Source organism: Ursus arctos, unplaced genomic scaffold, assembly GCF_023065955.2.
Source record: "Ursus arctos isolate Adak ecotype North America unplaced genomic scaffold, UrsArc2.0 scaffold_9, whole genome shotgun sequence".
Taxonomy (NCBI): Eukaryota; Metazoa; Chordata; class Mammalia; order Carnivora; family Ursidae; genus Ursus; species Ursus arctos.
In genome coordinates this window covers 223,082-249,070 of record NW_026623111.1, presented here as the reverse complement: position 1 = coordinate 249,070, position 25,989 = coordinate 223,082, and the positions used below count along the sequence as shown (strand labels likewise).

Below are 25,989 nucleotides of genomic sequence, written 5' to 3'. Positions count from 1 at the left end.
GCCTAACCGACTGAGCCACCCAGGCGCCCCTGCAAAATCTGTTTCTTAACAGTAAACTTTTCTTTCAAGTTTACTGATCTGAAACCCATGAGAGAATACAATTTTGGTTATCGTATTCTGTCTTTTCAGCTCCAGTTTTCTCAGATTTTCAAGATTCTGTCAATTATGTAACCTTTAAAAAATAAAGTTTTGGGCACAGTGCCTCCCCCCCAGTGGTCTCTCATGGGTAATTTCATGTGTGCTTGACTGGGCCCTGGGATGCCCAGACACAAATTACTCTGGGTGTGCCCGTGAGGGTGTTTCTGGATGAGAGGAGCATCCGGTCTGGTGGGCTGAGCCTCCCAGTGTCGGTGGGCATCACTCAAGCCCTGGAGGGCCTGAGTAGAACAGAAAGGTGGGGGAAGAGGGAGCACCTCCTGCCTGACACCTGAGCTGGGACATGGTCCTCTCCTGCCCTCCACGGCACTGCACATGCCCTCCCCAGTCTACAGCTGACAGACGGCCTCCATAGTCCTGTGAGCAAACTCCCTTTACATGTATGCAGACAGCAAATGGAGTCACTCCTGTCAGGCAGTGACCTGACCAGCCAAGACCGGGGATCGCCAAGACCAGCACAGGCTGACGACACCAGCAACGGTAACCAGAACCAGAAGAGGCCGGCAAAGGCCCAAGACCGATTAAACTCCTTTAAAAAGGGAGGTGTTTTGCAGCGAGTGTCGACTCTCCAGAGGATGACCCTTTCATGTCTGACTGTATCCGAGAGGCGACTGCCACCCCAATCTCTGTCCAACTGCTCTCTGAACAGGGCAGAGCCCCCCGACCCCGCCACGGCCCGGACATAACAAGCACTTCATGCAGACAGCTGACCTGGACGGGACCAAGTTTTCCTCCCAACTGCTCGCTCACAGGCTGACTTTGCGTTTGGTTTGTTAACATCTTGTTCCCTTGTATCTTGTTTGCTGTGATTTTTTAATGTGCTTTGGTTTGTGTGAGGTGTATGTGTAGTGAAATGTCACTGAGTTTGGAACCTAAGCCTTGCTTACAGCTGAGGAAAGCTGAAGCTTTGGGAGAACACGACCGTGTGCCCGCCTCAGCGCTCCTGACAGTGCACGCCGAGAGCCGCGAGCGCGTAGCCTTCGCCGGCTCTGCTCCTCTGGAGGACCCCGACTAACACCCTGACAGGGAGTAAGATACCGTCAGTCCACCCGCCACAGGGACTAGCAGGTTCTCTTTTTAACAGTGTTTTCATTGGCACATGGAGCTCAAACCAAAGGGAGTCCTCACTCCCAGCAAACAGACGAGCGGCGTGGACGTCACTCACACCCCGCCAACCACTGGACCAGCCTCACTGAAGTGTGCGGCTACAAGGGCCGCGCAAAGCAGAGTACGGAGGCAGTTCATCTGTGAGGCAGACAACGGCGTGCGGGGGCTGGTACTGTCCATTACACACAGTACGTAACAGATCATCTATCTTAGGCTCTTAGAGGTACTTCACATTATCTGTAAAAAACCCCAAAACTCCAAAAAACCAAGTGTTTTAGATTATAAATTTCCAACTTGAAAGAATTTTAGGTAAGTTTTTCTTTTGCTTTTATTACAAGCATATAATATTAATTGGCAAAACACTGAGTACAAGCTTCACTATCATAAAATCAAAACATTTAAGCAATATTCCAAAAAAGATTTTAGACAAAAACTAGCCACCAATAGTACAAAAATTACACACCAACACAAAGCATAAAAAATGTAAACTTTCAAATTAAACAGTCAAAAATATGTATCTGCATTGTCATCTCAATAAACCGCGACACGTGGCAATCAGGCTAACGGTGGCTCACGCCCTGGACCCACATCATTTGGGGAAAAATGGTTTCCTTAGACCCAATTAAGTTGTCAGAATAGACGTTTACACTAATGCTACACACATTTTAGGGGACACTCAAACTTCAGTCCATCCTTCAGATGTGCTCATGGACGTGGTGAACCACACGCGATGCTGGTGGAGAGCGGGGGGCGGGGGGTGAGGGCAGAGCCTCCTTGGTGGGCTGGCGGCTGGCCGCATCACACCTGTCCCTGCCTGGCAGGGACGGGATCTTTGTAAAGATTACGGCTAGGTTGAATAATGGTCTTCTAATCTACTCATCCCACCTCACGAGTCTGTTCAAATGCCAGGGCAGAGAAACACATTGGCTTATCATGCTAAGGTCACACGTGATGTGGTGGAGTGTAAAATGATTTCCTGAGGAAACAGAGAAACCGGACTGTTTCTGACTTAGCTATCTGCGCCGCTTACCTTCAATGTCTCGAGAGCATATCTAATATTCACGTATAAAGTAGAGATCAGCTGGCGTGTTCCTAGAACAATCAATCCAATGACACATTTTAAGTTGCTGTAAAATGCCCTCCTGTGCGCTTTGAGGAAAAAAGGAAATGACTTTCTAAAGACTTCACCACAAGGAGGCATCAGAGGCCGCACGCCCTGGAGGGACAGTAGCTCCGTCCAGAGTGTGGGCATCCAGGGCTGTGAGCGCGCAGGGTCTGAAAGCAGGAGACCCAGGGCGGCCACACACCACTTCCCGGCAGCCTGCCCGGTCACGTACGGGGCACACACACAAACCATCCCCAAACAGCATTCTTGTAACGACAGTGAAAAGGAAAAACCAAACAGCCGAATGTACATGTTTTGAAATTCCACCGACGTTCCCTTTCGATTTAGCAGAAGAGATGCGACATTACAATTTGAACAGGTGTCTAATAAATGCGTCTTGGAACCTATTGCACAAAAGCATCAACAATGCTCTTCATCATCTCTATAAAACAAAAACGTACAAAGTAAAAGCTACTCAAAGTAAAAAGAAGAAGCTTGCAAAACATGTCACAATTTCATTTTATATGCCTGTAAATAAAGCTGGACCACGGAAACCAAACAATTGGATGGGAAAATATGATAGAAGGCTTAAAATAGAATAAATAATTTTATAAAGTTAAGTTTTCTTTTTTTTAACCCCCCAAATCTTAAATTCAATATTATATATTCTATCTGAATTTTCTATCTTCATGAAAACTGCATGTAGTGAGACCGCGTGCTGGGAGGCGCGTCCCACTGCCGGTGACGGTGACGCAGGAAGGTAACTGAACAGCACTTGTGTTACCAGCGTAAACAGTCGTGAAAACCACTTCACAGGAACTCCGTCTGCTAAAAAAAGAAACTGATCCTGGCTTTCATGCTCGAAAAAACAAAACTCAGCCTTTTGAGGTGAAATGAAAGTGTGCCAGTGGGGAAGGGACCACGGAAGCTGCCCTGGGACACAGGCTCTGGGCTCCTGTCAGCCGAGGGGCAGGGGTCCCCGGGGCCGTCGTGCAGTGAAGACAGTCTGCATGAGGAATCTTAGAAAAATAGGTACGTCTGCTGCTGAGGTTTTGTCAGGTTAACACGATTACAAAAGGGGGTCACAGGAGGGTCAGCAGCCAGCCGGCGGTGTTAGCGCTGGCTCGGTCTCCACCTCCTTGTGCATCGGAACACGTCCACTTAGCACCATAGCAAATTCAAGTGATTTCAAAGATAGCTACAAAGTTACAAATATGTACTAGGAGATTATTACAGCGACACTCAGTCGAATCTGAACTGTGAGTTGATTTTGTCTGAATTTGGGTGCTTACACTGTTGAGCCCTCCCCTCCTCCGCCACCCAGGGAAATAGCCAGTTGGAACGCTCCACCTAAAACCGCACTGTGGTCACGCGTGGCTGTGCGGCGCGTCAGTAGTAGTGTGTATGCTGAGGTAGACAGGTAATGTTGACTCATACACACCTACTCGCTAACCCTCGTGGAGCGACTCGAACGCACGCCTGGGACGGACAGCAAGCTGGCCAACCGAACGCGTCAGACACTCACTACTGGGCGTTAACGGGCTTTAATGAGAGGCGAACGCTGACCAACTCCTAACAGAACCTGTTTTTAGGTTTCTAAGAGGTCTTACATTAGGGTCCCTTGGATTGAATTAATCTGAATGGTTTTCTTGTCACCAAGATTAGGTCTCACGTATATGGAAGAGGAAGCAGAAGAAACCCAACGCTAACTTTCAAAGCAAATGTGAGAAGAAACTCTAGTCAGGGCGGTGACATACCCCACGAAGAAAGGAGGTGGGCGGTCGTGGACACCGGCGCTGGCGGCCGCCCGGGGGGTGACTGCGGAGGACCGGGAGGAACTCAGAGCTCACAGACAAACGGACGGTGCGGACGGAGAGGACAAGGACGGACACAGAACCCCAGGACAACACTTCCATGGCCCCGGAAAACGGCTGCGTTCTCCTCCTGCCTTTACACTTTCCAAGTTACTGTTTTAAAGGGACAAACGCCTGTGTGCTGGCAGAGCTTATTCACTAATTCCACAAAAATATTAACATTTGGGAGGAGAAAGGGGTTAACAAAGTGTGTGCTGCCTGCGACTGGCATTTCAGGCCATCAAGGTACCGAAAGAACCACCGGCAGGCTCCTCCGAAGCGCAAGCTGGCTGGAGGGCGCATCTCCCCGACGACAGCCTCAGGCGAAAGCCGTCCAGGAGGGCGAGGGGTGGTCTGCACGCCTGGGGCACCCGTCCTCCTCCGACCCACGGAAAACCCCCACACCACGCCCCCGCCTCTCTCTTCAGCACGATGACCACGGGAAAGAATGGAGGGAAGTAAGTGGCAGCCCTGAGAGATCAGAGCCCTATCTGCGACCGGTGATGCTGAAGAACTAGGGCGGCTCCGCAGGCCAGCACTGGGCCGGCCCGGCCAGCTCCGCCCTACCCTGTGCAGCGCCCGGCCCGCGACGGGCCAGCAGCGCGGGTGGAGCCCCTCCCCCGCCCCAGGGCGCGTGGCCCCAGTGCATCCTCGGAGCCCAGAGCGCCCCCGAGGCAGGGGAGCTGTCGACTTTTCGTGGTTCGCAAAGTGGAAAATCAAATACCGTGGCTAACTCATAGTATCAATGGAATGCTCTTAAATTAACCCTTTATCTAACCCTTCTAAGTCTTCAGGAAGCTAAAGGCAACATAAATATTGTCATTCACCATGAAGAGAGGTTGTTTTCAATAACTTAGGAAGGGTTCGGTAAACGTACAAGTATTTTTGAGGCTTACCGTGAACCTAATTCATAAACAGAACGGAAATGACCAGATTTCAAGGCCTGGAAAGCAAGCACAGGTCGTGTGGCCACTATGTTTACCATCTAGTCTGTGAGAGGCGCCCGTTCGGCCGCTGAGACTGTGAAGTGTTTCGTCGTCTTGTAACCGTGGTGCTGGTAGTGTCTTGTTGAGTGTGAATTCTCTCATACAAAAGTTATAAATACTCTATTCAGAAATCTGGTCCCCACGGCACCCGCGGGCGACAGCGCGGTCGGCGGGACCCGGCCGCGGCCAAGCTCAGAGCAGGTCCATCTTGGGTCTGTAGTGCAGCAGGAGTGGCGCCTTCTGCAAGACAAAGTCAGAGCACGGTGCCGTCACAGCCGCCAGCCGCGCTGACGGGGCCCCCTCCCCGGGGCCTGCGCACACTCGCTGCCCCACCCACTCCCGGCGGCTATCACCCCCTTCTCCGGGCTGCCCCTCGAGTCGGGGTCCTGCCATCTGCTTCCTGCACTGGGGCGGGGGGGCACCCTCTGAATACAGCAGCCTGCTGCGGTGGGGTGGGGTGGCCTTGGCCAGGAGAGATGGTGCTTGCCCAAGGACCCTATGTGGCTGGGGCACTGATGATTTCAGAATGACTGCTTTCAGAACAACCCTGTGACAGTTATTTCTAAGCTCTTAGTTGAAAATATGCACAGAAAAGAAGTTTGCCATTTGTAGCAGACTCTGACAATCAAACAATCCAACCTTTACAAGGTCTTACCTTGAATCTCCACCTTGTGACAACCACAAATTTGAGCGTGTGGTCCTTGCCCAGGATTTCCTCATTGCATAAAATGTCCAGCTGGCGGGAGAAGAAGGCTTCAGTCAGGGCCCCAAGGGCATGGCGCTCGGCACACCTGGCCTCCAGGCTGCACCAGCTATGCCAGTCGGACCACACAATGTCAGTCGCCCGAGGGTGACATGTCGTTTCCAGGTGGCACAGGTGGGCAGTGCTTGGAAGGCCCCGCCCCAACTCACCTGAGGGCCAGGAGCACCTGGGGCCTGAGGGGTCCACACGCACCCATGTCTCCCCTCCCCGAGGGCCCTCGGCTGAGGTCACCACACTGTGCTCGTCTGTCTCCCCACCTCAGTCCACTCTTGGCCAAGTCGGTCCCTTTTACCTCAGTGGAAAAAGGAAATGGGCTCTTCAGATGGTCTTTTTCCTTTCTTTTTTAAAAAGACTATTTTTAGAGCAGTTTGGGGGTGAGAGCAGCGCTGAGAGGGAGGTTCAGAGAGAGATCTCTCATGAGCCCCCGTCCCCCCACCAGCCACATCCACACCGGAGTGGGGCGTCTGTTACGGTGGACGAGCCTCCACGGACACGCCATCATCACCCAGAGTCCACAGACGACGTCAGGGCCACGCCTGGTGGCGCACATTCTGTGGGTCTGGACGAGGGCATCAGGACAGGTGCCCACCCCCGGCCCCCGAATCCCCGTGCTCCACCTGTTCATCCCCCCCCCGCCCCAACCCCTGACAACTGCTGATCTTGTTACTGTCTGGCGGTTCTGCCTTTTCCGGAACGTCCCACTGCTGGAACCCTACTGCGTCTTTCCCTTCGTCGTGTCATTTAAGGCTCCTCCGTGTCTCCTCATGGCTTGGGCGTCCTTTCCCGTCAGCACGAGTGATCGTCTGTTGTCCGGGTGGAAGACAGGTCATCTCTCCACGCACACACTGAAGGACGTCTCGGGTGCTTTCAGGTTTCGGCGATTATGAATAAAGCTGCTATCAGCATCCGTGGGCAGGTTTTGGTGTGGACGTGAGGTTTTGGGTAATTCGGGTGAGCACCGCGGACCACGACTGCTGGACCGCACGGCGAGAGCATATTTAGTTTTGTAAGAAACTGCCAAATGGCCTTCCACCAGCCGTGGACAGGAGTCCCTGTTGCTCCACACCCTCGCTGACATGTGGTCAGAGTTCTGGATTTTGGTGGTTCTGACAGGTGTGGAGTGGTATCTTGTTTTAATGTTTCCCTGACGACAAATGATGTTGACTCAGATGGTCTTTTAAACTCCCTCAGGGCAAAGGGCCCCTGCATCCTCGGGGAGGGGCTGGACAGGGGGCACACACGGGGCTGCCTGGGGCTGGCTCTGAGAAGACTGCCCTGATGCCAAACCCCACCTCCCCCAGGCAGGACCCTTACTCACGTCGACCCTCTGGGGGACCTCACCATGACTCTGGGCTCCAAATGGCACCACACACCAAGGACCCCAACCTTGACTTGGGGCCCCGACACTCACCTTAGTTCACCTTCCACCGTGTGAGCAGTGACCACAGCAGCCTGTCCCCAGACGCTGTCCACCCAGGTGCACAGCCCCTAACCCTGCTTCCCCTACAGCTCCGCCAAACACACCAGCAAATCATTTCGGCGCTCTCCGGGTCAGGCTCCGCGGCTGCCCTGAAACCCTACCGCCGGAGGGCTGAAAACGGCAGACTTAACCTCAGCGTCCTGCCTGAAAGCCAGGAGGCCACCCCCTCCAGCCTCTGCTCTGTCTCCACAGCTTTCTGCTAGCTCTGTGCCCCAGATCTCCTTCTGCCTCTCTTTTTGTGTATCAGGACAGTTTATTCCTTTTTATTGTTTTTTTAAATGTGATAAAATGCACATAAAATATGCCATCGTAACCATTTTTAAGTGGGCAGTTCCGTGGCATCAGGCACATTCACAGTGTTGTGAACAGCCCCCCGTCCACCTCCAGAACTTTCTCATCTTCCCAAACTGCCCCCAAGAAACACTAGCTCCCCATCTCTCCCCCGTCCCCCAGCCCCCGACACCCACCACCCACTTTCTGTCTCTATGATCTGACCCCTCTAGGGACTCTCAGAGGTGGGCTCATACAGTGTTGTCCCTTTGTGGCTGGCTCATGTCACTGAGCACAAGGTCCTCAGGGTTCATCCGGGTGGTGGCAGGTGTCAGAATGTCGTTCCTGGTTAAGGCTGAATAACACTCCATCGTGTGGAATGTGTCCGTTTTGTTTATCCGTCCGACCGTCCATCCATCCGTCCATCTTTCTGTCCATCCATCCGTCCTTCTATCCGTCCGACTGTCCATCCATCCATCCTTCTATCTGTCCGTCTGTCCACCCGTCCACGGACACTCGGGTGCTTCCCTGTCTTAGCGGCCGTGCGTAACGCGGCCGTGAACACGGGGGTGCCGGCGTCTCCTCGAGACCCTGCTCTCTGTTCTTCGGGGAACCTACCCAGATGTGGAATTGCTGGATCATATAGTGATTCTGTTTAATTTTTTGAGGACTCTCCACGTTGTTTTCCATAGCGGCCGCACCATTTTACACACCATCGCCCTCCCCCTGATGGCGCAGTGTTCCAGTTTCCCCACATCCTCGCCATCTTCTGTTGTTTACTCATTTTTTACAGTAGCCATCCTACTAGGTATGAAGTGGTTCCCACGGTGGTTTTGATTTGCATTTCCCTAACAACGGTGACCCTGAGCACCCTGTCATGGCTATTGGCTGTATGCGTCTTCTTTGGAGAAATATCTAAGCCCTTTGCCCATTTTTAAATCAGGTTGTTTGGTTTCTTTTATACTGTTTTAGGAGTTCTCTATATCTTCTGGATAGTAGTCCCTTATCAGATGTATGGCTTGCAAATAATTTCTCACATTCTGTACAAAATTTTTTCATTTTCAGAAAGTCCAATTTGTCGAATTTTAAAATTTTGTTGACTGTGCCTTTGCTGCCCTCTCCAAGAAATCATTGCCAAACCCAGCGTCATGAAACTTTTGTCTTAAGTTTTCTTCTAAGAGCTTTACTGTTTTAGGTCTGACATTTAGGTCCTTGATCTACTTTAAGTTAATTTTTGCATATGGTGTGAGGTAAGGGTCCAATGTCATTCTTTTGCACGGCAACGTGCAGTTTTCCCAGCATCATTGGTTGAAAAGACTATCCTTTCCCCGTAAGTGGTCTTGGCACCTTCGTGGGACATCACTTGAGCGCCCACATGAGAGTTCACTTCTGGGCTGTCTAACTCCATTGATCTAGACGTCTGTCTTTACGCCAATATGACACTTTTTTATTAGTGTGGCTTTATAGTAAAAGTTTTGAAATCAGAAAGTGTGGGTCCTCCATTTACATTCTTTTCCAAGACTGTTTTGGCCATTCAGGGTCCCCTGAGATTTCATAAAATTTAGGATGGGTTTTTACACTTCTGCAAAAAACATCATTGGGACTTTGACAGGGATTGCTTTGACTATAGACTGCTTAGGTAGTATTAACATTTAACAACATTAAGTCTTCATCAACTTGGGATGTGTTTCCATTTATTTATGCCTTCTTTAATTCCTTTCAGCAATTTTTGTAGTTTTCATTGTACAAGTCTTTCACTTCCTTGATTAAGTTAATTCCTAAGTACTTTATTCTTTTTGATGCAATTGTAAATTGAACTTTTTTTTTTTTGTAATTTCCTTTTCAGGTTATTCATTGCTAATGTACAGAAACGCAGCTGATTTTTGTGTTAATTTTGTGTCCTGCTACCTTGCTGAATTCATTTACACTAACGTGTGTGTGTGAGTGTGTGTGCGCACGATCTCTGGGATTCTCTACATGTAAGACTGTATCATCTGCAAACAGATAATTTCAATTCTTCCTTTCCAATTTGGATGTTTTGTTTATTTTTCTCCCCCAATTGCTCTGGCTAGAACATCCAGTACCATGTTGGATAGAAGTGGTGAAAGTAGCATTCCTACCTTGTTCCTGATCTTAGAGGAAACGCTTTCAAGTCTTTCACCAATGAGTCTGATGCTCGTAGTGAGTTTTCATATATGGCTTTTATTTTCAAGTGTATTCTATTCCTAGTTTGTTGAGGTTTTTTTTTTTTTTTTTTTTTTAATCATGAAAGGGTATTGAATTTTGTCAAATGCTTTGCAGACCTACATCTGTTGAAATGATCGTGTGGTTTCCCCCTCCGTTCTGCTGGTGTGGCATATCACACTGATCAGTTTTCGGGTACTGACCCATACCTGCGTTCCTGGTATAAATCCCACTTGGTCGTGGTGTATATAGTCCTCGTAATGTGCTGCTGAATTCTGTTTGCTAGTATTGCGTTGAGGATTTTTGCATCCGTGTTCATCATGCGTGCTGGTCTTACAGTATCTCTGTCTGGCTTTGGTATCAGGGTAACGCTGGCCTCACAGAATGAGCTGGGAAGCTTCTCTCCCCTTCAATTTTTGGGAAAAGTCTGGGAAGGATTGGTGTTAATTCTTCTTTAAATGTTTGGGAGAATTCACCTGTGAAGCCGTCAGGTCCTGGGCTTTGCTCTGTGGGGAGATTTTTGATTACTGCTTCAGTGTCCTTACCAGTCGTAGGTCTATTCAGACTTTCTATGTCTCCGTGATGTAGTCTTGGTAGGTTCTGTTTGCAGGAATTTGTCCGCTTATCTAAGTTATCCGATTTGTGTTGTACAACTGTTCACAGTACTCTCTGGCAATCCTTTTAATTTCGTAGAATCAGTAACAATGCCTCTGCTTTCATTTTAGATTTTAGTAATTTGTTTTTTTTTTCTTAATCCATTAGTCCAAAATTTGTCATTTTTATGGTATTTTAAAAATATGGTTTTTAACGATTTTATTTATTTGAGAGAGAGAGAATAAGAACATGCATGGGCGGGGGCAGGGGCGAGGGACTAGCAGACTCCATGCTGAGCGCAGAGCCTGACCTGTGGCTCGGTTCCACGACCCTGAGATCACACCCTAAGCCGAAATCAAGAGTCAGAGCCTTAACCAACTAGGGAACCCGGGTGCCCCCGTCAATTTTATTGACCTTTTCAAATAACTGCTGAATTTCTCTATTGTTTTTCTATTTTCTATTCCATTTATCTCTGCTTTAATCTTTATTATTTACTTCTTTCTGCCAGCTTTGCGTTTAGTTTGTTTTTTTTTCCTGTTTTTCAAGTTGCAAATTTAGGGTGTTGATGAGATCTTTCTTGTTTTTAATGTAAGTATTTACAGCATAAATTTCCCCCTTCGCACTGCTTTTGCTGTATCCCACAGGTTTCGGTAGGGTGTGTTTTCATTTTTATTTGTCTCTAAGTATTTTCCAAGTTCTCTTAGATCCATTAGTTGTTTGAGTGTGTTGTTTAGGGGCTCCTGGGTGGCTCAGTCGGTTAAGTGTCTGCCTTCAGCTCAGGTCATGATCTCGGGGCCCTGGGATGGAGTCCCGCATTGGGCTCCCTGCTCAGCGGGGAGTTTGCTTCTCTCTCTCCCTCTGCTGCTCCCCCTGCTCGTGCTCTCTCTCTCTCTCAAATAAATAAACAAAACCTTTCTTAAAAAGTGTGCTGTTTAATTTCCAGAGGTTTGTGAACTTTCCAGTCTTCCTTCTGTTATTGATTTCTAGCTTCATGCTGCTGTAGTTGGAGAACACACTATCTTTTAAAACCTACTGAGGCAATTTGTGTCTGCCCTCCTCTCCCAAGGGCTCTGTCACTGAGTTTAGGGCCCAGGTGGATGAGCTAGGGTGATCTCTTCATCTCAAGATTCTTGACACATTGACAAAGACCTTTTTTTCTAATAAAGTCATATTCACATGTTCGGGGGGTTAGGAAATGGACACATCTTTTGGTGGGGGTCACCATTTAACCCACTGTGGTCTGCCTTCTGGTTCCTCAAAATCCACATCTGTCCCACATGCAAAATATATTCACCCCACCCCAACAACTTAGCATAAGTGCTGCCACCCCAGGAGGGCTCCCCGGTGATGTCTGAACCACGATACTCACCTGGGCTTCTGTCCACCAACCCTGTGCATACCATGGCAGCTGGCTTTCATTGAATTCCCATCGTTTACCACAAAACACCTGAAAGTATCTTACCTATCTACCTGCCACCTGTTTCACCCCCAACCCAGCCAATCGTCCATCCATTGTGAAATTTAAGAAGAAAGCCCTTTATACATGTCACCGTCTCCCCGCCACCCCCGCAAGCTTTCTCTCCTGTTAAGGGGCTCCCCATGCTCACATGTGGCCTTCCCGCCACTCTCTTTACCATCACGTCCCATCACTATCTGGGAGCATGCAAAACAGAGATCTTTATCCCCCCTGATTTAAAATCTCCAAAGAAAATGTAAAAACAAAAAAACCCCCAAAGAACTTTGGAAGTATCACCTTCACAAACGAGAAATGATTTGCTATAGTTTCTATCTGCGGTACAACTATTACCTCGTTGAAAGACGAAAGGTTAAGTTTTTTGGCGATGAACTTCTTCAGGTGCAGGACTGTCGCTTGGGCCGAGCAGCGGATCCACTTCCGCTTCAATCCGCGCAGCTTGCTGCTGTTACACTCCAGACAGATGCTCACCTGCGAGAGACAGACACGGCTGGCAGGCCTCGCTGGGAGGGGCCCGCTGCGCGGCAGGCCTCTGCGTTCAGCGTGACAAAGCCGACTGTGAGATCAGAGATCTGTTTGACCTCAACACTGTGGACAAGGGTTTTACTTTAATCGTTTTATACACATTACCTTAAAATCCGTTTACCATTTTGTGAAATATAATCTAACACTGTTAATTCTGTCTTACCAACACAGTACTTCAAAGTCAGTCTGAGAATTATTTATTCGTTGTACACACGGCACTGGTCTCGGAGGTAAACGGACAGACCACAGCTCCGTCCCGAGCTTCTCCCCAAGCCCCATCCCACTGGCTGTGCCGAACACTCTGCTGGCATGATGAGGAAGGACACACAGCCAGCAGTGGTGGGCACCCCTGACTCTGCATGAATACACCGAGGAAGCCTTTACAAAGGAAGCAGTAGGACACCTGGCCTTCAAACAGGATGGCAAAGTCACTAGGGAAGGACGGACTCCGGACTCAGGAAAAAACCATAAGCAAAGGCACAAAGTTTGAAAGTTCACAGTTACCTCTTGGACAATCAACAACTCAGTGGGGTCACAGTGCATGGTGTGTGACAAGGAACTAGAACGTAACTAAGCAAAAGGGATTCTGGGACCAGGGAGTGCCTGGCAGTTGCAAAACAAAGGACCTCCAGGCCATGCAGGATTGTCGAGAAGGCCCCAGTCAACACAGCACTCACGAACGAAGAATTCTCTAGCAGCAGCCACAAAAAATGGCACAACCAGACCCCCCAACATTCTGATAAAAGAATTAACAAAGGAGCGGTGCCTGGGTGGCCTAGTTGGTTGAGCGGCCGACTCTTGATTTCAGCTCAGGGCATGATCTCAGGGTCGTGAGACTGAGCCCTGTCAGGGTCTGCGTTGGCTGTGGAGCCTGCTTGAGATTCTCCCTCTCCCTCCGCCCCCCACCTGCATGTTCTCTCTCCCTCAAAAAAAAAAAAAAAAAAAAGCATAGAGGAGTTAACTGAAATATGTAGGTCTAAAATTACTAGAGATAAAAAGAAGGAGTTTAAAACATAATACACTATGAATAAAAACCAGGCAGGTATAAAAGATAACCAAACACAACTTGTAAAAACCCAGTGGGCGGCTGAACCGCAGGTCCGTCTCAGCAGAAGACACACCCGTTTCGTGAAAGACCAACTTCGGGAAATTACCTAAAAGAAGCAGAGACCAAGGTAGCAATTAAAGTAACAAAACAAGGAAAAAGTAAGGGGGCAGCAGACAGAGGGTCTAACACATACGTAACAAGTTCTGAAGGAAGAAGGGAGAACAAGGGAAAGGCAGGATTTAAGAAATAACGACGAAGGATCAAAATGATGGAAGACACAAACCCTAATTTAGGAGCCAAAGAATCCGAAACAGAAGAAGTAAAGGCACGGGGAAGGCAGCAGGAAGGAGCCGCAGGCGATCCTGCCGACGTGGCCGCTGTGCCTGGAAAGCGCGGCAGAAAAGAAGCAGGGACGTTACCGCTCAAGAACGAAGACGAAATGAACCATCTGTAAGCAAAACAGAAACGGAGGAGCAGAGGGGACCCTCGTCAGGGAGGCAGATGTGAGGGGCTGCAGGCAGGTGAGCTGGGGGTGGGACGTCTAGGCCATCGAGGTTGCTCAGGGAGTGTGGCAGGTCGGTTTCTAACTTTTATTTGGAAGAGCAAAGGGGCATGATTAGTCAAGATAACTTTGAAGAAGAAAAATAAGGGGGCATATGCCCATCAGAAACCACAACTTAACAGGTAAAATGATTACATCATTGCCACTCAGTAAATTCCCTGTGGTTTTGGCACCAGGGGAGACAGCAGCAGTAGAACAGAACAGAACCGACCCAAGCACGGATGGAAACCAGCACGGGGTAAAGCTCTTATGAGCCAGGTGGGGAGGGCCTATTAGCCAATGCTGAGAAGGCAACTGGTCAACCCGGGAGGAAAAGACACTTGACCTCCCGTCCAGCTGCACACAGATCACCTGCTGCTGGCTTATAATCTCACTATAAAAGTAAAACTTTAAAATATTTTATAAGAAAATGTAGAACATATTTATGACCTTGGGGTGGGGAAATTTCCTGAGATACTAAAGGAAACACTGATGAATTTCATTACTTTGAGACTGCAAAGTTCTGAATAATGATGAGTCCACGCCAGAGTCTCGAGGCCGCGCACGGTGACCCGGGACAATCAGGCCCCACAAAATACATGAGGGAAATGTCGGATTACCCAGTACACAAAGTCCATGACAGAATAAGTAATCTGATAAAAAGTGGAGGCACCAAGAGAACCAGGAAACATTTGAAAAGACGTCCACACCACTGGTACACACACGAAGACGGGAATGAGGACGACAACCGGGCATCACGTCTTGGAATAGCGAGTCCTGTCAGGGACGTGTACAGGAGACCTGGACAGCCATGCTGGTCAGCACCTCAAGTATCTGAGCACCAGAGTGAGTAGGACACTGGACAGATAGGCCAGTGAGCAATGACAAGTGTGGTCCTGCACCCGGTAGCCTGTGTGCACAGCACACAGCATGGTTTCGTGATGCATCCCCAAATTCTCAGAAATAGAATTGCGACTGAAAAAAAGGCAGCTGTAGAAAAGACACATGTTCTCTGTTTCCTATGGTTTCTGGCTACACACATAGATGTAACTATAAACCCAGCAAGCCAGCCTAGCACACAGTTCTCTGTTCACTGGCTGTAAGAGCCCCAAGGCCTGTGTCCTCCTCCCCAGTTCACCAGTGTGTCCCACAGGCTCACTTTCACACATGTCCCAAGCCAAACTCTGGCCACCCCGTACCACCCCACTGCCCAAGCCACAGATGCTGCCTGGTCGCCTTCCCATATGGGGAGCTCTGGCTTCCCTGAGCCTTGTGCCCCATGGGCAGGCCACACCTGCCCTGCTGCAAGGCCCTGCTCCATCCCCTGCCCCGACACACCTGGAGCTCCCTGACCAGCACATCGTCCCTTGCAGATGGCTGCCTGCCTCCCCCTGCTCACCAGGATGGAGGGGGGAGGGGCCCCGACAGGGGAGGTGCTTTGGGGTTTGTGGGATGGTGCCAACCCCCCCACCGCACTGTCCCACAGGGCTGAGGCTGCCCCCCAGCCACCAGCATAGCCCAGGAGCATGCTGCATCCTGCATCCCACAGACCTGGGAGGGCAGGCATCTAAAGACTGGCCCTGGCCCCGGCCCCTCCTTTCTGGTGCCTGGACACCACGCCCAGCTGTGTTGGGCTCAGCACATACTTTCCGACAGTTCAAAGTTCTCACAGCCCTCCTGCAGCAATTCGTGCAGGGACCCCCACAGGTCAAGGGCACCTCTGAGAACACTGGACAGCCATTTGCTCAAAAGCAGGCAGAGGGGCGCCTGGGTGGCACAGCGGTTAAGCGTCTGCCTTCGGCTCAGGGCGTGATCCCGGCGTTATGGGATCGAGCCCCACATCAGGCTCCTCCGCTACGAGCTTGCTTCTTCCTCTCCCACTCCCCCTGCTTGTGTTCCCTCTCTCGCTGGCTGTCTCTATCTCTGTCGAATAAATAAATAAAATCTTTAAAAAAAAAAAAAAAAGCAGGCAGAATGTGGGCCATACAGGAGGGCCAAATTCTTCTTAAAAGTAGGTGTATATGCTTATTTTCTTACGTTTGCTTTAGTGACTCACCAGTGCTCCAGGCCCGTCTGGCAGCAGTCCAGGGTGGGCGCTCTCATGCCACACGTCAGAGAGAAACACGCTCAGGACAAGGATGGGAACAGGGACAAGGGCAGAGGGCAGTGGGAGCAGCGAGAGAGCAGGGTGCTGAGCCACCAAGGTGTCTGAGTAACACTTCCAGCTGACCGAAACGTCCCCAGTGCTCTATGACGAATAAATTCAGGACAGTGCCAGGCATTCGAATTCTCTGCTGAACAAAAGACCTAGAGCTGCAGCCCAGCCGTGGTTCGAGAGCAGTAAACCCTGGCAAGCATCGAGTGTCAGCATCTGGGCCCGAGGACTCCGGCCTGCAGGCGGACTCGGACTTGGGCTCATACTTCTCTTCGCTGTTTTTCCTTTGCTGATGCTTAGTGTGAAAAGTGCACAATTCAGTCAAGTCATCTGAGTGACAGGAGAAGGAAGGGTTTGTCTTCAAAGTTATTCCAAATTTAGAATTCGATACCCAGCCACATTATCATGCAGACATACATGGGAAACATGGAGGGACTCGAAGTCCGCGACGCACTCACCTTCTCTGAAAAGAAATGAGGAGGGATGCCCCCCCACCCCGCCCCGGAAGAAACACAGACTCCACAAAAGAGGAAGACGGGATAAACCCAGCAGTATGAGAAAAAGCCCACAAAGACCCGTACCACCTTTTGTTAAATCTAAGTAATTATTGGGGCGCCTGGGGGCTCAGTCACTTGAGCATCCGACTCTTAGTTTCGGCTCAGGTCATGACCTCGTGGGTTGTGAGATACCCAGAGGGGGGTCTGCTTGAGATTCTCCCTGTCCCTCTGACCCTCCCTTCACTCCCGCACGTGCTCTCTCTCAAATAAATAAATCTTTTAAAAAATAAATGAATAAATATTAACACAGTGTGAAAACTCTAGTAAAATTATCAGGCAAAAATTCTTAGAATAAAAGCAGCATCACATCAGATTAAAAACTACCAACAATGATCCGGAACAAAGCTTTAGCGGGCTTGTTGGAAGGGGGTGGGTAGCCCCCACACCGGGGGAGGGGAGCCAGAAAAGACCAAGGTAACAGAAGTTACAGAGGCTGACTCTACAAACGGACACAGAAGACACAGTTAAACGCGTGAAAATTTAAGAGCGCTGCTACTAGAGAAATAGGGAGGGAGAGCTACATCTCTGAACTGCGGGAGGGGACAACAGAGAGACGCCTCTGGGGAGAGGATGCAGAGAGGGGAGGGAAGGAGAGGAACGAGGACACCCTGTGCAGCGCGGCCGAAAGCACAGGAAAGCACGCGCCTGACAACCCATTAGAACACGCAGGAGGCGAAGGGCACAGAGACACAGGCTTCAACTCAAGAGACCAGAGAGAACACCCGAGTCATGAAAACCAAAAACTGACTCCTTGGAAAACAACCGATCAAACAGATGAATCCTTGGCACGGGGAGGATAAAAGAGGCAAAAATTAGTGACATTAAACAATGGAAATTTAAAAACCAATGAACGAGAAATGAAGTATGAGGGGGCGGCCCCTGTATGCACACCTTCAGCAGTCCTGGGCCCGTGTGCTGGAGGCCGGGCCTGCAGCCGGCTCGCACACTGACACGGGGCACCGTGGAGGGGCCCAGAATCCAGGAGTGTCCAGCAAGGGGTGCCCGTTTCCGACTGTTCCTTCTGTTCTCCACTGACCTGAGACACAGCTGATCACATCCTGTATTTCCACACAGACACACCTCTATTTCTGGAATGCTCGTGGTAATTTTTTTAACAATACAGAACCGTATCATCTGAAAATCAAGATTGTTATTCTCTTCTTGTACTCGAACCACACTACTCCGATGATGTATTTAATAAGCACACGTACACACGTATGTGTACACAGCAGCACATATGTTAAACACGCCCACACCAGAGTGTATGAAGTGTGCATGTGCGCACACATCCAGGCTCCGCCGACACCCTCGTCTTCATGGCTGTTTCTGAGCTCTGTCTCCCAGATGAGCTTCAGAAGCAGCGGACTGAATTCTACCAGGACAGTTAAAATCATAACCACGGAGATTCACTGGGTGAGAACGGACATCTTCACACCTGATTATTCAGGTTTTTCTCTTATGTTCTTCCATAAGGTTTCAGTGGTTTCATGGAGCCTCACGTTTTCTTGTTAGAATATTTTTAAGTCTTTGTAAGTTATGTGAATAAGGCCCCCCCACGCCTACTGAGGTTGCAGCTTGACCTCATCCCCCAACGAGCAACCACAAGTCCTACCGGTGTCCCCGTTGATGGTCTTAGGTTATATCAGACAACGGTGTGATGTGAGAGGGACGGCATTCTGCTGTCGCATGTACGCGCGCGTGCACACACACACACACACACACACACACGTCTCTTCTCGGTCTGTCTCCTCGGTGCGCCGGGCTCTTCAGAACCACGCTGAGTAACAGCTGATAATCTGCACTTTCTTGTCTCTCATATTAATGAGATGATGATTCTAATTTCGCTACGATGACTGTGAGCTTCCAAGCTAGGGTACTCTATGAGAAAGTTCGGTAGCCATGGGTATGGGATTGGATCAAATGCTTTTATGGCATCCCTGGGACAGTTCACTTCTCCCTTTTGAGCACGGTAAAGCAGTAAGTGGCGTATGCAGACCGCTCAGTGCTGCACTGTCTCTCCAATACACAACCGGCCCGTACCTCCTGGGGTGTGAGACAGGGACGCCTGGCACTGAATTACCCACTTGGGGAGGAGCGTGCGGAGGGGGGAGGGACTTCATTTTTTCATATTTAAAATGTTTTGTAGTGAGCATATATTACTCTGGCAATTAAAAAGAAAAGATAAAGAAGGAAAAACTAGGGAGATGTGTTACATTTCAACGTGTCTACTTCCTTGGCTGCTTGGCCTTCCCGTTTCAGGTGGGGGAACACCCGCGGGAGAGTTCGGGTTTTCTGCAGCGCGGAAGCGGGATCTACCTGTTCGTCACTTCTGTGGTAGTCGTTGTCCTCTTCCTGCTTCTCCTCCGCTGCTTCTTTGTTCGAACTGTCATCTGCTTTGGTTTCACCTTTCAGCAAAAACAGAAGATACTGTATTACAAAATCCAGAATGTTAAACCATTATCTTTGTTAACCAGACGGTATACCCAAAATGCTACAAAAATTCATTCAAATAAGACAGTTGTACCTTCAAAAGGATATGAAATCGGGGAGAGCTGGTTTACAGAGCACCTGCTAAAACACTGTGTTCCTTAAAGTGCAAGGGCCCCAGGAAGCTGGTGTCAGCTGTACATGGGTCTGCAAGTGTGTGTACAACGGCACAGCAGACAAGGCTGAAGGGGACGGCGAAAGGGGCAGAGAAGCCCCCCGCACCCAAAACTATTCAATGCTTAATATACCAACTACCAACTAGGTAATGCAGGGCTCCTACAATCTTAATCGTTCCAACACTACTTTTAAAATGAAGACCCCGTCATAAGTAAATGGTTGGGACAAAATCCCTGGCTTCCCCAACAGCCCCAAATGCCTCCCTCTGCCTCCACGGGGGTGTAGCACGCAGACCCTGCCTTTCCTAGGGGCCAGGTAGGAACTCTCCTTCCTTTTAACATTGTTAGAAATATACAGGGCAGTCTAGAAACTTCTCAGGAACCCCTGTGGTTACTAGAAAAACACCATGGCATCAAATGTTTGAATAATTTGTTATAGTATGTACAAACTTTAAAATAACACTAATTTTGCACTGAAGCAGGACAGACAAAACTGAAGGGAAGTCTCAGGAGGCCCATCTGCATGCACCCCACCTCCAGGTACTTTCAGGGCCCCCTCTGTCTCTGACCCATTTCTCAGCTCTGCCCCATGTTCCCATCGGCACCAGAAGCGATGGAGAACGTCCGTTCCCAGACTGTACTAGAAACTGCTGGAGGGGGCACAGGGCGTCCTGAGTACGGAGCTCACAACATAGCGCTGCCTCGGCCACAGGCACACCGGAGCCCACTCACCGTTCCGATGGGGATCTAGGTGCTGTTTTGCAGAACAGGTCTCCCCCTTGATATCTCCAGGCACTTCCATGCCTAACTTGTGGTAGAATTCCCTCTGTTTTCTCATTTCCGCTATTAAAAATGAAGATATACTCTTAATCTTAAGAAGGCAGCAAGTCACATTAAAACTCTGTTCACAAATATCACGTGGAGAAAACAGCACACCTGGGTCGGGGGCTTCGACGGCTGCCCCTCGTGAGAAGACGAGACAGTAACTCTGCATTGCCACCCTCAGAACCTCAGAGCAGCTGCTGCCCCGGCCCGCGCAAGCGCAGGGCACGAGGCTGAAACCAGCAGCACCGGCACGTGCAGACGCACAGACCCCCGGCCGCAAGCTGCAGGCCCCCCGCCTCCCCCCGACCCAAGACTGCCATCCTCAGCATGTGGCATCTGGTCAACGTTCCGGGACTCCCTAGTGGCACAGCAAACATGACCCACTGACGGACTCCGGCTTTCCCGCACTGCCCGCCTGGTCACGGCTTAGAGACCAGAGTGTGGCTGATGCGCACTGTCCTGTCACAGCTACAGATGGCCACCCTGGGGTGCCCCCCGGTGTCTGTGGCAAGCCATCACAGCTCGCTGAATCCTGGAGAGGCAGCAGAGCCACCCCTCTACCCCAGGAAGGTTCCCTAGGAACAGAGGCCATGCCAGCACACTGCCCTCTGGTCTCCTCCTCAGAAGCAGTGTCGGTCAGCGCCCCTGCTCCCCGCGGTCGGCAGGCCAGTCACTGCTGGCTGCTCCCGAGGGGCTCCCCACGCAGAGTGGGGCTGGGCCATGAGAAGGCAGGAGCAGCAGGCTGAAAGGCCGATGGTGAACAAGGCAGCTATTGACCGACTTTGAGCAAAGAAGACTCTGAAGTGTATACCCGACAACGAAGCAGCCGGTTGCTGCTCAGGGCCACACGCACACGGCAGCAAAGTGCACTTACACCCACGTTGCTCACACTCATCCCTACGAATCACTCTGTGAAAAATACTTCCGTATACTTAACCCCGTGACACCGTGTCGCACTGTCTACCCGCACGTTTGTCTTCCCCTATCCACCATGCGCTCCATGGCCAGGAATACGTCTCGGTCACATCCCGGACCTGCACTGACGCTGTGCACGCCCAATCCTGCAGGAGCATGTGGGTGCAGGGGCAGCAGGCTCAGGCAGAAAGTGGGAGCCCCTCAGAACGGAAGGGACGGCAGTGCTGGCCTGGAGCGGGGTGGGGTGCTGGAACCGAATACGGCAAAGTGCCAGCGCAGAAGACTGGTGTGGAAAATTTGGGATTAGCTTGGAAAGAGAATAAACGATCATATACAAGCCAGCTCAGGAGCAAAGGTGTGAAATGCACGGCTTGATGGTGTGAGGCCATTCCCACCACTTCTCCAAGAAGGACAGTGCAGTCCCGCTGGTCAGTGCGAGAGAGAATTCTCACCTAATGTGGACATGAGGCAGATTCAAATACCTTGTTTTAATTCTCATTAAAAAATTTTCACCTATCAGAATGAAAAGAAGATTGAAAATAACAATACTCCATGTCAGGAATATACCAGCATACAAATGTTACTTGGGGTAAATTTTCAGCAAGGTAACTTGCTATTTAAAACTATTTAAAAACTTAACCACTGGCCCCAAAATGCTGCTGGTAATCTACCCTAAAGCAATAACCACACCAAGTACATAAGGAGAGAGGGATGCACACAGGCACGGAAGCCTTATTCACAGTACCGAAGGGCCAGAAACAGCTTAGATACGGGGCCGGGCCTGCCAGAAGGGCGAGGCCAAGACACCTCAGAACCCTTCTCAACACCTCATCCAATGTCCCATCCACTACTGGCAGAGCCAACGTGTGACATGAATCTGATTTATTTGCTACCCTGGGATAAGGCCATTTGTTCAGTGCAATACCATGCAGCCACTAAAAATGATACAGATCAGGGGCGCCTGGGGGGCTCAGTCGGTTAAGCGTCTGACTCTTGATCTCAGCTCAGGTCTTGATCTCGGGGTCGTGAGTTCAAAACCCCACATTCGGCTTCATGCTGGGTGTGGAGCCTACTTTAAAAAAAAAATACAGGTCACATATTTTTTTAAAGATTTATTTATTTATTTATTTATTTATTTATTTTAGAGAGAGAGTGAGAGAGCGAGTGCACGCGTAAGTTGGGGGAGGGACAGAGAGAGGGAAAGGGAAAGAATCTCTAGCAGACTCCCCACTGAGTGTGGAGCCTGACTCAGGGCTTGATCCTACAACCCTGAGATCACGACCTGAGCCAAAATCAAGAGTCCGACACGCAACCAAATAAGCGACCCAGGTGCCCCAAGGTCGTATTTTTGATGTGGAGCAAGCACCACAACATGTCGTCATGAAAAAGACAGACCGTGTAGCATGATCCCATTTTTACAGAAATTACAAGTTATAACCCTGGTGTAATTAGGGTGCTAGGAGAGTCCAGGGGAGTGAGAAGCGCGATGCTACCCTGGGCACCAGCCAGTGTCCTTCCCTGTGCTCTCGGCTCCTCCTCAGTGACATGGGCATGTACGGGTCCCACGGCCCACTCCACACTCAGGGTGAAAGACGGCCCCCCCCGCCCCTCCCCCATCAGGCACGTGCACCACTCAGACCAACACCCCATTGAGATCGCCAGCCTGCGGGCTGGCAAGCATCCCGTCAACGAATGGAGCAGACATGGAGCAGACACTGGGGATGTGTGAGCTAAGTGGCAAAGCTGAGATATGACGCAGGTAGGTTTGGAAGAGGGGAGAAGGCAAATGTTCTATTGAAATATACATACGATACATACATTAGCGTAATAACTGAGTACATTCTTGTTTTTATTATTTTGACAAACTGTCATCTGTCAGACGAAGAAAGACACAAGTTTTCACTTTACCATCACTATCCCTTCTCTGGTGCTCTTCCTTCCTTCCTTCACGTGGGGCCAAGTTTCCAACCTACAGCACCTCTTTCTCTCTGAAGAACTTCTTGTATGGTCTTGCAAAACAAGCCTACTGACAAGTTCCCTCGCCCTCTGTCTCACTGAGAAGGTCTCTATTTCTCCTCCCCTCTGCAGGACACAAAACTCCGGGTCAGTGGTTTCTTCTCTCAACACTAAACACTGCACTCTCCAGTGTCCTTGCTCGTGTGGTTTTCGAGGAGAAGCCAGGTGAATTCGTACCTTCGCTCCTCTGTAATAAGGTGCTTTCTCCCTCTGGCTCATAGTTTTGATTACTCGTAGCTTGAAAATGATATGCACAGGTCTCGTGTTCCTGGCACTGATCCTGCGTGGTGTTCTCTGAGCGTCCTGGATCCGGGCTTTGGTGTCTGACATTAGTTTGAGGAAATTCTCACTCATTATCGGCTCACGTATTTCTGCTGTTCCTTCTCTGTCTCCTCCGCGTCTCATGTTCCTGTGACGTGTACGGTACACCTTTGCGGCTGTCCCACATCCTTGGAGACTGATTTTGTTTAATGTATACCTTCTTTTATTTTCAGACTTGGAGTTTCTCTTGATAGATCCCCAACCTCAAGGTTCTTCCCCACACAAGTCCTGTTACTGATCTGCCCACCTGAGGCTTTCTTCATTTCTGCTACTGTGGTTTTACCTCCAGCATTTCTTTTTGCTTCTTTCTAAGGGTTTCCATCCCTCTGCTTACACTGCCCACCTGTCCCGGCATGCTGTCCACTTTATCCAGTAGAGCCCTCAGCATAATGACCACAGTTGTTTTAAATTCCAGGCTGATGATTCCAACATGCCTGCCGTGTCCGGTTCCGATGTTTGTTCTGTCTCTTGAAACTCTGTTTCTGTGTTTTCTTGTGAGCCAGCTGTGATGTCCCGGGGAAGAGGAATTACTGGAACAGGACTTCAGTGATGTGGTGAGGGCTGGGGAAGGAGAAGGGCTCAGTGCTCCTCTGATTAGGTCTTGGTCTCAGGGAGCCAGGGCCTCCACACTGAACTTCACCAGTGCTTCCCAGCTGTGTTCTTCCCCTTTCGGTGGGAAGGGGTGGCTGAAGCTGACTGGCTTCCCTTGCTCAGCTAGTCCCTGGAGGGCAGGCCTTGTTAGAAGTATTTCAGAATGGCCCCTCTTCTTCCCCTGCTGGAAGCACTGAGAGACCGTGGCTGAGCTCCTGGGGGTGAAACTCACAGTACTGGATCTCCCTGCGGGTTTTTCTCTCTGACTTGTCCACATGGAGCCTCCAGCAATTCCACAACCACAGTACAGGTTTTTGGCCCTGTGCCCGTTCACACGGAGGCTTCTGCTCGGAGCCTCTGCCCTGGAAGGCCGGGGAACCCCATATCCAGTCTCTCCAATCTTGGGGCAGCGCTTTGCCCTGTGTCCACCCCTCTTACAATCTAAGAAAAGTGGCTGATTTCTCAGTCTGCTCAGCTTCTTATTCGTTAGGACAGAGTGGCGACTTCCAAGCTCCTTATATGAGGAACCAGAAACCAGAAGTCATGAAATTTTAAAATATGATAATTATAATTGAGTACAATTTTTTGTACTACAGGCTACTAACAAGAAAAATGGACTCCTTTTGGGGGGATGATATTTAATTGGGGTTAAAAGTTAGTGTTCCTTATCATCAAAACTGATCCCATCTCGAACGAGATTTTACATATTTTCATTTCTGAAAATGTCTTCTCACACAGAAATGCTGACATCAGTCCACAAGCACACGACTTTGTGTGGCTCACGCGTCGGTGAGGAGGTGTTCACAGAACTCCGTGAGCCTCTCCTCCTGGCGCTGGCCCTGGCGACGCCGTCACACCGAGGGCCAGTCGTTCCCTACAGCAGCACAGTCAGTGGGCTCCGAAAGGTGGGAACTGCCCTCGCACTTGTGTCGAGGTCCTGGGCCTGCAGCTAGAGCTCAGAAAACAAGCCCGCTGCAAATCTGCACGCGCTCAGAGATCACCCTCCTCCTTTCCCTTGTGACGGCACCAGGTCTGCCGAGCAGTGCGACACTGCTTGTGGCACCCGCAGGGGTCACGGCTGCGGGGGCCGCATCGAAGTCCGACGGCCTCGCCTTATGACGTCAGCCTGAATCCATGACGAAACATTATCAAGTCCTTGGCAAAAGGTAGTTTCTGAAGTCATTCAATGTTAAAGGTGCTTCTTCCCATTCTGAACATCCCCTCTGCCCTTGGCCCCAAACACCACACACGCGCACAGCTCGCCGCTACTGAGCCATGAAAGGGCTGTGTGGGAGGGAAAGTCAGGGCGTTCAGCCTCCACTTCGGACAGGAGCTCCTCTGCCCCGGGACAGTGACATCTGAAAGAGTGATGACGTCTACTGCGGACTCCACTGTTCGATGACACAGGGAAGATTCATTTTAACAGTGTGCGGCTGAATGAACACGACGTCCTCCAGACACCTTCCATTCTCACAGGCGTGGTCTGTTCGTCCACGGAGCATCTTCCTGACCCACACACGTTCCTACCACCACAGCTTAGCCGCTTCCACTCCAGGCTGGACCGGGTTACAGGTTCCTCAGTCCCCGTGGAAATACTCCCGGCTGCAGGTGCTCCGTGCAGACTGCTCGGAGAGATGACTTCTTTAGTCACTCCAAGCTCACCGAACGAACAGCTGAGCAGACTGGAGACATCAAGGCCAAGGAAAGGCACTCAGCACCGCCTGCCTTGCTTCCTCAGTGACTACTGACGTTGCTTCCGGAAGCTCGCTCCCGGAAACAAGCTCGTTCTCTCAGGGTGCGTTGCCTGTGCTGCTACGAACAGGATCTAATTAACTTACCTTCAGTGAATCGCTTTCCTTCTTTGGCTAACACACGAGCCAATCAGAAACTTACTTTGCAGCCTTATCTTCATTTCTGATT

At 50.2% G+C, this 25,989-nt stretch overlaps 1 protein-coding gene across 3 annotated transcripts in view; it reads right to left on the bottom strand.

Moving 5' to 3' along the window:
- Nucleotides 1-1,566: 1,566 nt before the first annotated feature.
- PCGF3 (polycomb group ring finger 3) overlaps nt 1,567-25,989 on the bottom strand; it is a 53,845-nt gene continuing 29,422 nt past the window's right edge. For all 3 annotated transcript variants that reach the window (XM_026485865.4, XM_026485866.4, XM_026485867.4), the window contains 5 exons: nt 20,134-20,244; nt 19,115-19,203; nt 12,306-12,443; nt 5,863-5,943; nt 1,567-5,447 (listed from right to left, as the gene is read on the bottom strand). In XM_026485865.4, coding sequence (XP_026341650.1) covers nt 5,400-5,447; nt 5,863-5,943; nt 12,306-12,443; nt 19,115-19,203; nt 20,134-20,244 — 467 coding nt within the window. In that variant the 3' untranslated portion in view covers nt 1,567-5,399. The remainder of the gene's footprint in view (nt 5,448-5,862; nt 5,944-12,305; nt 12,444-19,114; nt 19,204-20,133; nt 20,245-25,989) is intronic.